The following is a 12,280-nucleotide window of genomic DNA, read 5'->3' on the forward strand; positions in this document are numbered from 1 at the left end:
TTTAGGGATTGTGGTCTCAGAATCTGGTGTCACACTGAGGGTTGTTCTCTTGCCTATGCCATCGGTGCATCTTGAAAAAGGTAGCTAGCTGGCCTATGCTACCAGGGTGTCACACGGTGGCTAAGCTGGCCCATTCCGTCATCCAAACTACGTTGGCAACAGTTGCTAACTTGTTGATTAGTTATGAGCTTAGGAGGATGGATAAACAAAACAGGGGTTTATTTACCTTGGAAAGGCAAACTTATTTACAAAGGCATACTCATACTGGCAGAAGCAGAGCACAGTACATAGCAACATCATAGCCCACAGCTTTATTGTTTGGCCTGAGCAGGCTACATCATTCTGAAGGAGCACATCCCACACACAGAGTATTTCGCTTCAATACCCTCAGTCTTCCATAGATAACTCACTAGGTGAACTGGTCATGTCCCAATCAGGCAATCGCAACGATCGAACTGTTCGCAGTATCCCACCCACGATATTGCATCACCCCACCGAACTCCACCTCTGATGTTGCACCTTCGCCCTCACCTATGATGCAACGACGAGGTAATTAGGAAGCAGCAGTCAATGCCGTTCTCACAGTCGGACATTTGTTCCTTGCATCAATTAGCGGAGCCAGACTCTGATGATTGTTACTCCTTTCACAGAATAGGGCAGTTGCTGACACCTTGAACGGATGTTGACCTCGCCATTTGACCTGCAGTCTAGGCATAACAACTGAAATACTGGTCTTGTCAGCAGTCCCATGACCGTTGCGTTTTGTCTTCGGCTAATACGCCAAACATAACCGTGGGGACGCTCTCGGTTTGGGGGGATGCCTCTTTCCAAGCATTGAAGTCATATAATGGCCGAGTGCCTAGGTGGGAGTGCGCTTGCACCCATTTTGCTAGTAGGCACCCAGTGACAGCTCTAGCTTGCTTCCCACAGTCATGATGGATGCTCTACAACAAGGCTGTCTGTAAGTGGACAAAGGGCGCCCAGAGACCACACCTAGAAAACTCTTGAGGGCCCCTTTTTGTTATGAAAGCTCCACAAGCAGCCATGCATTAGTCCAGAAAGCATCTTTACCCATTACAAAAACCAATGGGCTTCTGGCAACACCCAGATTCAAACCCAGTGCCTTCCACATAAGAGGTGGATGCTCAGCCACTACGCCACCACTGTGGTACAGGAGAGTATAGCATACATAGAAGAACTCTGCTGGCATGCTTTTTGAAGGGCCTGCCTGAAGGATGTATAAGCTGGTACCAGTGGCATATCAGATTCATTAGCTGTTGATTTCTTTAAAATTTGACCTTAGCAACTAAGAAATGTCAAGGCTCTAACTTTTGCACATTGTTGAAAGAAATGCTGCCAACAAGCACGAAATTATCACATGAATTTAGGCCAATGTGCAAGTCAAAACACTTCAAGCTGGGAACTCATGCAACAGATATTACAAGCAAATAAACATACGAACATATTAAAGAGACACTGAAGGCAAATTATTAGGTAAAGCAAAAGTGATGAACTGATGTTACAGGATGAACAAAGCTACACTTTCACAGAGAACAGAGCTACACGAACAAAAAAATTATGTCAATACAGGACAGGACTGGCACTGTGAAAATATGACAACTGCTCCCATGACATAACATGTTCCGGTTATAACTGCTAAATTGTAGTCAACGACTGCAACATGAAAAAATGCAGCTTAGCCACTTTTTGAGATTGCAAGCAGAGCTATACAAGAGGGCATTCGATCGCTGAGATCTGAATAGTGAAAGAATTATGAAGCCTCTTACTTCAGCACTTTCTCAGTAACTAATACATCTCTTAGCCTAAAACAAGGGTAATGTTCCTAGAAAGTAAATCTGTCAAACTAAGCTGCTTTAATCTTTGCCTTTATTATTAATTCAAAGGTGTCAATGCTACATACGTGGTCACAGGCTGCAGTGGCGCACCAGCTTCAGTACTAGTAAATACACTCTTCAGAGATGTGACAACCGTTTGTTTGTGGATTGAGGAAGTACTGAAATACAGAACAGTGAGTATGCATAAATACGTAGTGTTTAAGAACAAGTATTAAAAGACATTGTAATACTTGTTCTAACGGGACAAGAAAGGGAGACAAACACAACACTGACTTGAAGATTTATCTTGTATGATGCAAAATATATACACGGAAGGAAAGAGTGTACAGGGTAGGGATGGTGAGAAACAGCCAACAAACCACCATCACCCAACCGCCCCACCCCACCCTTCTATCACCCCACTCACCTACTTAAAGGGACACTAAAGGCAAATACTAAGTAGATTTGAACTGTTAAAATACCACTCCAGAAACCTTGCAACACTTGTTTCGAGCCAAGAAAATTGCTTCTGAAAGGTCTGCATATCTATAGCGCAATTCAAATCGCCCGCCTCCCAGAGGGAAGTGGTCATGTTGCATATGCTTTCACTGCCCTTTATCGCTCTAGGTGAGTAAAACGGCTCCTGACAAAAGGTGCTATGGTTTTCTGTGCAAAATGCAAATGTGCGCCCATGGAGAAAAGAGCCAAGACAGAGCGCTGGGTTCACCGCCGCTGCTGCTGCTCTTGGCCAAGTGGCGTGGACTGTTCGGGAACCCTGCGACACCACATGGCTGCGGCATTCTCTGCTACTTGCAGTTTTTGCGAGTTTCACGAGCCAGCAAAACCAGCGCAGCACTATGCGATACCGAAAATGCTGAAATGCGAAAGCGCGGGCAGTGCATAGTTGAGAAAATGAAACATTTAAACTGTCCGCATCATAGTCAAGGGTAACATCAATGAGTTCCTTTTTTTTTTCTAATAATCAAATAGAACTGGACATGAAGAACTTTGTTTCGTCTCATAATTCAATCTTTTTATGAGTGTTTGAGTACTAGTGAGAGAATTATAATAATCGTCATTGGGCTCTAATCTGATCAGTGAGTATATAACCGTGTCATGCATTTACATCAATTTGTCAATTACTAACACTTTACAATAATAGAGAGCTTTAGATAGGGGCCCCAAAAGTTTGGGGCACCAAACAGCGTTGTGTATGTTAGCATTGAGGCACACAGGAGTGAAGAGCTTTAGAATAGCGCTTTGCATTAGCGGATAGCGTCTTGTGCTTGCAGCGCCACTATGGCATCAAAGAAATGCTATTATAAATATTCAAATAATATATATCCTTTATGATAAGAAGAGCAATTTTGACATTCGTGTTGCCATGTTTAATTACGATTCTATTAGGAGCAAGCAATTAGTTGCGCTTGGTTTTAAGTAACCAAATTTACATGCCTTCACCAGCCATGCTAAGCCATGTCATGCCTACGAGCCATAATATCAACAAAACCATAAAATCGAATTCGGAATCACAGGCATGTAATGAATCAATGTTCATAACACTCGCTAGTTAAGAGAAAGTGACAATCGCAGCCACTTTGCCTAGCTTGTGAGCTTCACGCGTTACCACGAATCAAGCCCAGTTTGGTGCTAGGTTAGAGACGTCGCTTCAATGGGTGCTGCCATGTTTGCTTACGCAAAGCTCTTAGGGCAGCATTTGGGGCTCCCGCTAAATCAGTGAAATAGCATGCCAGACGCAAAATCGAAACACAGTTTGGGCCTTGTGCATGCGCAGCTTCAACGCTATTTCTTTGGCGCTCCAAACATTTGGGGTCCCTATTCTAAAACTCCCTAATATTGATGCCTTAGACATTCTCGAGCACTAATCTATCACTAAGCTTGAATTAATACTTGCCTGCAGTGTCCCTTTAAATCCCCAGTTGGTCTATCACTCTTCAACCTTCATGTAGTTGTTGCACTTATGAACGGCATGGTGGCCCCTAACTTTCCTATTCTGTTTACCTTTTCAAGGTTGGGCGCTGCTGTTGGATGTTGCGGCTTGTCTCCTTGTTTGTTGGCTCTTCCTCGCCATCCCTGCCCTGTACCCGCTTTCCTTCAGTATACATATAGCTTGCGTTGTACAAAATAAGTCTTCAGTTGCAAGTCAACATTGCGCTTGTCTCTCTTTCTTGTCCTGCTTTTCGTGCTGTTTTTGTTCTTAACATCATGTACCAACTAGCCCAACTTTAAGCTCTCCCAAAGTCCAAACAGCAGATAGGCATAGGCAGTACAATGACCTAGGTATATACTTCTTATTTTCATGCTTTTCCTTTTATAAATTGTAGCATTGTACCAGGTCTGTGCTCCTATCATGCACAAAACATAAGTTTAGTAATAAATCATCAGATAAAATCAGTGCCTTGTACTGTCTTTCACTCCATTTATCCAGCTCATGAAATGTACTTCTAGCCCAAAAATCTTCAGTACATACGGCATTGCAACAACAACAGATGACTTCACTAGAATAAAGGACTAACCAGAATCTCAGCAAATTTGTAGTGACATGCATAAAAAGAAACAAAAGAAAAAGCACTTACCGTGTCGAGCGAGAACTTCTGGTTGCTGCTGCCCTTGTTTCCAACTTTTCCATGTCAGCATCAACAGCACTATAAGATCAAATAAACAAAACCATTTAAAATGAGAAAGCGTCGGTGCAAGTTAAGCATCCAACATGGTAGAATCTAAGCAGGCATTCTTCATTACAGCAGAATTTTTCACAGCTCGTGCTGCTGCTTTGAGATTGATATGTACTCATTTGAACTAAATATGCAAATGCAACGTTACAATTCAGTTATATGAAATATTTCAAAGCTAAAGAGGGAAACTCAAACAAAAGCCTATCAAATTAAGTAATTGAGGCATACAGAGCATTACAAAATTTTCCAGTGACACCAGCTATCAGAGAACCGATGAGAATGATACGCCATTCCAAAACAATAGCGGCTGGCTTTTTGCCACTCGTCTGAGTGTTATGCACTGTGCTTTGACAAATCAAGCTCTGGACTGTTCGCGCTTCTGATATCGATCGCAAACATGTGCAGTCATATGCAGAGCAGTCATATGCAGAACAGTCTTGCCTCGTGATAAGTGATCAAAAGTGCCATGGCTAACGTATACAGCGCCTCTTGCATTTTGCTTCCGCCACTCGTTAGGCCGTGTGTTCTGGCGTTGCTGTCAACTCTGAAAATCTTCAACGCAAGGCATTATTGAAAAATGGCTGCTGACCACCCCAGAGTTTCACTTGTAGATGGCACAGAGGTCATACACAAACTGTCGCTTGGTCACTACAGTTGCTTACACTGCGTTCCCAGGTCATGCGCAATCTCCTGCCAAGTGTTGTTCTTGACATCTTCATTATGAATACTTTCATTGAATATGTTGTCAAGTTCAGAGCGACTCTGCCAATGGACATTTTTCAACTGCCACACAGAGCTCTGTAGCTACCAAATCTCTTGTCTACAGACTGCATCTCATCTACAGACTGCACAGGGTGGTCAAAGAGCAGCACACTGCCAATGTGTTCGCTCTAATTCCCACCCCCTTCTCCTCTTTTTATTGTTTACTAATAAAATTGGGTGCAGTCACAGCTCAACACTTAGTCCTTTAGATATGCCATCTTGTGGAATTCCTGGGCGATGGAGTTGCACAGCTTGAGTCAATTTTCAAGAAGCTTATAATCGTGAAATTTCAGCCGAAACATTTTGTGCAACACTGTATTTCAAAACTCGTTTTACTGTATAAAAAGAACAAGTGCTGTTAGGCAGTTGCAAATACGCCTACAGGATCACTGAGTACATGCATGCATGCAACACTGTGCTCACATTGTAAGCACATTTTACGGTAAAAATGCACAAGTGCTGTTTGCAACAATATATTGATTTGGGCAAGTTGATAGTATTTGTCAGTTCCAAATACGCCTTCAGGATAACTAAGCGCATGCCTGTTAGCAACGGTTGGGCGGTTATTTGTTTCTTTGCCAAACGCGCCAACAGTGACGATGCGTATTGTTTAAACAAGCAGTGAAAACTATGTCAATTGATTACTTTTTTTTCACAATAGCTACCCTCTTCTTATTCTTGGTAATACAGGACTATCGCTACCGACTCTTGGAAATTTTTCTGCGGACGCCCATGAATCTGGCCCGATAACCAAATGCTGCACGAGTACTGCTGTCACGTGCGGAAAATAAACACAAATAATAGCCTCACCGCCACTTTCTTAATGCAGTACTGCACCGTTTAATTTCGCGGCGCTGTGCGACAGGCTTCTTCGAATCGCCTCACGTTGAGGACGCGTTATGGGCTCCATACCTGGGCATCTCGATGTCTTCAACAGGAATTTCCATCGTCATCGGAGTGGCAGTACTTTCGCGCTTACGCTTCTTTGGAGCGCTACAACGAAGAAAAAGGCGATCGATGAAACGCGAATGAAAATTATTAATACGGCAAACAGGCTCTGGTACGCAACCTTTTAGCCGCTGGTGTATCGTCGAGAAACTGAAGAAAAGGCCACAGGTCCCACGTAGGGTTCGATTCCTTCTTTGCCTTCACGTACTGATGTTTCAGAGACTTCCACTTGATCACGCATTTAGACTCTGCAAGAGAAATCGCTCTCTGGTTTGCACCGCGTCTTGGCGCGTTCACCTGCGTCGCTGACAGGCGAAGACAAACGCGCCGCGCGCGTCTACAGTCACTTACGTTGCACTCCCAGGCCCTGCGCAATCTTCTGCCAAGCGTTGTTCTTGACCTCTTCGTTATGAAAACTTTCATTGAATATGTCGTAAAGTTCAGGGTGCCTCTGCACAAGCTGACACAGCTTCACACTGAATTCGTCCGGCATTTTCCGTATTTGTTCAAATGGCATAAAATTAACAAAATTCAAACGCGGTAAGCGCCCGTCGTAAGCCCATAAAAATCCGCGAATGTGCTGGCTGTAATCATAGAATAAAGAACCAACTTTGCTATAATTGCGCTGTATAGATGACGATGGTGATCATTACCTTTCGAACTGCGACAAAAGCATTAGCTAGTGAGCTGGTGCAGCATGCAGCGCAACCTGGCGCGAGAGGTTATATGAGAAACTCTGTGGCTCACATGGAGGAAGGAAAAAAATCAGCTCAAGCCGCAAAGAAGAAAAAATAAAGAAAAAAGAAAATAAAGTGAAAGAAATAAGAAACCCACACGTCACAAAGGCAGATAAATCAACATTATGTTCTGTTATGACACAACTGGCAGCTCTAAGTGTCTATCGACTGCAGGGTCCCATAAAACTTGAAGAATGCAAACATTATACTAATCCACAAAAAGGGAGACGTTAAAGAATTGAAAAATTATAGGCCCGTTAGCTTACTCCCAGTATTATATAAAATATTTACCAATATAACCTCTAATAGAATAAGGGTAACAGTGAACTTCGGTCAACCAAGGGAACAGGCTGGCTTCAGGAAGGGATACTCCACAATGGATCACATCCATGTCATTAATCACGTATTAATCACGTATAGAGAGTACAATAAGCCCATCTATATGGCTTTCATAGATTACGAAAAGGCATTTCATTCAGTAGAGATACCAGCAGTCATAGAGGCATTACGTAATGAAGGTGTGTAGAATAGAATTTGTTGATAGGAAAGACAGAGATGTCGACCTGAGCTAGCACACAGAACGCTTACGTAAATACCTTGGAAAATATCTGCAGAAGTTCTACAGCTACCTTAATTCTACACAAGAAAAGCAGGAAGATATCTATATAACGGAAGGGGTCAGACAGGGAGACGCAATCTCTGCAATGCTATTCACTACTGGGAAGGCTTATTTAGGAGTAAGGATCGAAGGTGAATATCTCAGCAACCTTATATTTGCAGATGGCATTGTCCTGTTCAGCAACACTGCATGGGGACGAGTTACAACAAATCATTGAGGGCCTTAACACAGAGAGTGTAAGATTGGGGTTGAAGATTAATATGCAGGATGCAAATTAAGATAACGATGCATGAAGAGCTCAATATCGCCGGTCAGCCACTAAGGTATGTGAAGGAGTACGTTTACCTAAGTCAATTAATCACAGGGAACCCTGATCACGAGAAGGAAATTCATAGAAGAATAAAAATGGGTTGGATCGCATACGGCAGACATTGTCAGCTCCTGACTGGAAGTTACCATTATCATTGAAAAGGAAGGTGTACAATCAGTGCATTTTACCAGTGCTGACATATGGGGCAGAGACTTGAAGACTAACAAAGAAGCTTGAGAACAAGTTAAGGACCGCGCAAAGAGCGATGGAACGAAGATTGCTAGGTGTAACGTTAACAGACAGAAAGAGAGCGGTTTGGATCAGAGAGCAAACGGGTCTTTTCTAATTGACATCAAGAGAAAAAAAAATGGAGCTGAGTAGGTCGTGTAAAAGCGCGGTGGTTAGATAACCGGTAGGTCATTATAGGGATTACAGGTACTAAGAGAAGGGAAACGCAGTCGAGTTGGAATCGGTTGGCGAAGCACAGGGGTAATTGGAGATCGCAGGGGGAAGCCTTCGTCCTGCTCTGGACATAAAACAGGCTGCTGCTGACGTAAAACGCTGTCTACGTTTCTTTTTTTTTTTTTAACTTCATGCGAGTCGTCTGACCATAGCGTGCAATTTCATCTATGAAAGTGTGGTGAGAGAGGAGGCACTGGTGGGGAACGTCTCTGCACCCGTGGTCACAGAGTTTCATTGTATGAAACTCTGTAGAGTCAGGCTTTTTGTACCGCTTTTTGCCTTGGCTTCCCTTTTCGTTTGAAAGAAATAAACATCAAATCAAACTCTATAACTTCTGTACCTGCAGTGAGCTATACAGCGCTACAACCACGGAGTAGCGGTTCCGGCGCATTACGCCTTGTCCAATGCTCACTTCGACACTTTCGCAACCATAGAGTTAGTACAACAACTGTTCGCAACTCGGACAAACGCAATCACGAACATATGCGCCTCTCCCGTAATACATTAATCAAACACGCATCCTTGGCCTCAGAAAGGCTTGGCGTTCATTTACTTCCCATCTTGGGTGACAACGGACGCGATGGAAGAGAAAGTACCATTGCGAACGCCACTGCTTCTTTTAAAGAAAGAGTATTTAAAAAATGCTTCCGACACCGGGAATCGAACCCGGGCCTCCTGGGTGAGAGCCAGGTATCCTAACCACTAGACCATGCCGGAGATGGAGGTCCGTCGACTTCACGTATGTTTTTACAAATTTATATTGTAATATTGTAACACACTACTAAAGTTAGTGTCAATTTGCCTCATTATGACTTTATTAAACACGTTTATTGTGTCCTTACTGCTACAAACTGGCACACTTGTTAACGAGACTACGCGCCATCTCAATGCGCGCCGGAGACCGTTAAATGCGGATGTGGCGCCAACTTTGAATGCAGGTGGCCGGCACTCAATGCATTGGTCTCTGCAGTGGAAGCTGTAGCGATGTGTATGAGTGGTGATCACCCTTATACATTTGTATAAGATGAGTTGCACGAGACAGCATTATTTCGCACTGTATTACTAATTGAACACGAAGAATATGGCGCATGTCTCCGACTCCCTCGTCATCGTAACTTCCGCATTCGTGAAAATGTTTCACTGAAACCATTATAGCTACTCTACATGTAATGCGCCGCCCATAGAGGAGCCACTAATGGCCACTAGAAGGAATGACAGAACGAAGGCGTATGAACAATAAATTTCCCGCTGAACACCGCGATCCATCGCTGCAGCAGTTATTTGTTAGGGGTCCGTTGGGGAAATAGATATATGCAAACCCCTTTACGAGCCTAAAGGGGTAACCTCGTGCGCAGCTCTTCAACGACAGAAAACTTGGCAAAATACAACGGTGCCTTATTAAAAATTTTAGCGCTCGCCAGAAGTATTTAATGTTTTGTATATAGTGACGCTATTTGTCTGACATTCAGCGTTTATATAATGCGGCGATACTCGTACTCTCAAACTGCCATAGTCACTATTGCCACTATCATGTATACGAGGGACGTTCCGAAAGTAAGTTTCTTCATTTATTTTCACACGGAAACCTTATTGCCCCTCCCCCCCTCCAAAGAAAGAAAAAAAAAATACACCATGACATCATAACATCATAAACTACACACCGTGCACTATTTTTCCACACAGTCGCCACCGACATTGATACATTTGTCGTAGCATGCGATCAGTTTGACACACACACACACACACACACACACACGCACACACACACACACGCACACACACACGCACACGCACGCACACGCACGCACAGACACACACACACGCACACACACGCACGCACACGCACACACACACACACACGCACACACACACACACACACACACGCACACGCACACTATGGCAGAACTCGGTGCCCTGCGATGCAAGCAATTGTCGCACATCCTGCTTCACCTCAGCATTGTTTTGGAGGTGACGTCCCGAGAGTGCGGCTTTCATTGCAGAGACCAGATGCCCATTCATGCTGGATAAAACAGCACGCACTTCCATTGGCGACCACGTTGTCGACACACGTCTGTCTGCCATCGTGATTTGTACTCGAATAACTTCGGACACGCCGGTCTGCAACTATAATCTCTCCTTCGGCGCTCTGCGCATGCGTCATTCCTCCTCCGCTGACGCTCCTTCCGTCGTTGAACCAGAAATGGGCGTGGATTCTTAAGGCGATTGTTTGTCTCACCTGGTGTACCATCTTGTCTTTAAAAAAAAATGACGAAATTTACTTTCGAAACGTCCCTCGTAGGATCACCATGCGATCTAGCTCGTCGTTTTCGTGGGCCGATTTCGGTGATAGTGCAGTCGAAAATGATGTGCCGCAGGGTCCACGGGGTATGTGTACCGGGTACGTGCACTGGGCCCACTGGGAGTGTATCTCTATGGTCACTGGACATGTGTCACATGCAGGGTTTAGTTTACTTTCACTCTTATATCTTGCCATTGCAAATATTTTCTCTTATATATACAAACATCACAGCCTAGAAAAAACCGTTTGCTACGCAGCGGTTACATTATTCATACACCCAATCTCCACAAATCATGAATGTTTCTCATCATGCAGGCGACAACTAGAGTTGAGTCTAGACTGCCAAGTTTCAGTTTAAAGATGCAACGCCATGTGTTTTGCTGCGTCGCATAACAAAAACATAAAAAAGACGACCACGCCGTACTGCGGCTTACTGCAAAAGAATTTGCCTCACCTGTGCTTCACCACACGAATCAGTCGATAAGAATTGTAAACGGCGACTTAAACCAGTACCACCACCGTTCCGGGTTCGAGAAGACAGACTACAAGCGTCCACAAGGGATCCACGGTCATCCGGAGCTTCCCTCCCTCAAAGCATCTTGCGAAGCAGGTCCTCGTTCAATTCCAGTGTAGAGAGATCTCTGGAAACCGGGCCACAAAAGAACAGAACAAGGCGGTGCTCACACCTGCACTGTTCCCGCCGCTCAGCCCGCGGTGTCTTTGTTTGTTGGCTTCTTATGATATGATTAATAAAAATCGGGCCCCTCGGTTAACCTGATTTCTTCTCGTATACTTACACAACGAGGGTCTCAAATTTAGCAGCATTGATGCCTTCAGGTGGCATGTGCGTGTTTATTGACCAGCTGCCTTCACCCAGAAAGGTCACGTACTCGTGACGCCTGCGGCAGACATTCTTATTCATATGCCGCTCCTGCGTGAGAAAATCCGGCCTGTAGTATTGTGAAATAATAAATAAATAAAAATAATGAGAGTGATTCTACACAAATTTAAAATTTTTTGGTTGAAGTCTTATGTGCCATAATAGCAGCCTACCAATGGCAGGCATTTCAGAACAAGTCATGACTACAGACGAGTAAATTCATATTTTGTTCCGGCTGAAGTTCTGCCCCAGCTGAAAAATCGGTTGAAAAACTATTTTCTATTAGTTCAGTATGGCGTTCCTTGAAACTAAGTGTATTTTTCTGGTTGGTTTTATGTTTTAAAGATTTACAGTCTTGCTTAGCTTTTGCATAGTCTTTGTATTACTGGCGCATCAAGAAGTCAGCGGCACATTTTCAAATAAAGGAAGAGGCCAATGACTTTTGCGAAGAATGTTGTATCAGTTATGGCCGCCTTGTTTTCTTCTTATTACTTAACACTTCTGTTCCTTCTTGTCTATTCCTTTTGGAAACAACAATTCTTCAACTGGTGGTGAAATTACAGGTGGCGGTGAGTACCAGCGCTTCCATAAGGGCTCCATTGATTATGTGCCTCTCACAAAGAAAGGCTACTGGCAGTTTGCAATGGATGGGCAAGCTTTAAAAAGTTTGCTGAACTTCTTTTTAAAACTTGAACTTGTGTTTCTGATGAAAAGATGTTCCACACCCGCCT

At 43.8% G+C, this 12,280-nt stretch overlaps 1 protein-coding gene and 1 non-coding gene across 5 annotated transcripts in view; both read right to left on the minus strand.

The window, feature by feature from the left end:
• The window catches only part of LOC126522709 (uncharacterized), a 29,196-nt gene extending 22,345 nt beyond the window's left edge, over positions 1 to 6,851 (minus strand). For 2 of the 4 annotated variants that reach the window (XM_050171495.3, XM_050171494.3), the window contains exons 1-5: positions 6,593 to 6,851; positions 6,363 to 6,489; positions 6,206 to 6,286; positions 4,433 to 4,501; positions 1,922 to 2,014 (exon numbers count right to left, since the gene is read on the minus strand). In XM_050171495.3, coding sequence (XP_050027452.1) covers positions 1,922 to 2,014; positions 4,433 to 4,501; positions 6,206 to 6,286; positions 6,363 to 6,489; positions 6,593 to 6,758 — 536 coding nt within the window. In that variant the 5' untranslated portion in view covers positions 6,759 to 6,851. The remainder of the gene's footprint in view (positions 1 to 1,921; positions 2,015 to 4,432; positions 4,502 to 6,205; positions 6,287 to 6,362; positions 6,490 to 6,592) is intronic. The other 2 variants (XM_050171493.3, XM_050171492.3) reach the window with 2 other exon arrangements.
• Positions 6,852 to 9,014: 2,163 nt separating this feature from the next.
• TRNAE-CUC (transfer RNA glutamic acid (anticodon CUC)) lies at positions 9,015 to 9,086 on the minus strand. The gene has a single exon. It is a non-coding gene; the product is annotated as a tRNA-Glu (tRNA).
• Between the last annotated feature and the right edge of the window lie 3,194 nt (positions 9,087 to 12,280).

This window comes from Dermacentor andersoni, chromosome 6, assembly GCF_023375885.2.
Source record: "Dermacentor andersoni chromosome 6, qqDerAnde1_hic_scaffold, whole genome shotgun sequence".
NCBI lineage: Eukaryota > Metazoa > Arthropoda > Arachnida > Ixodida > Ixodidae > Dermacentor > Dermacentor andersoni.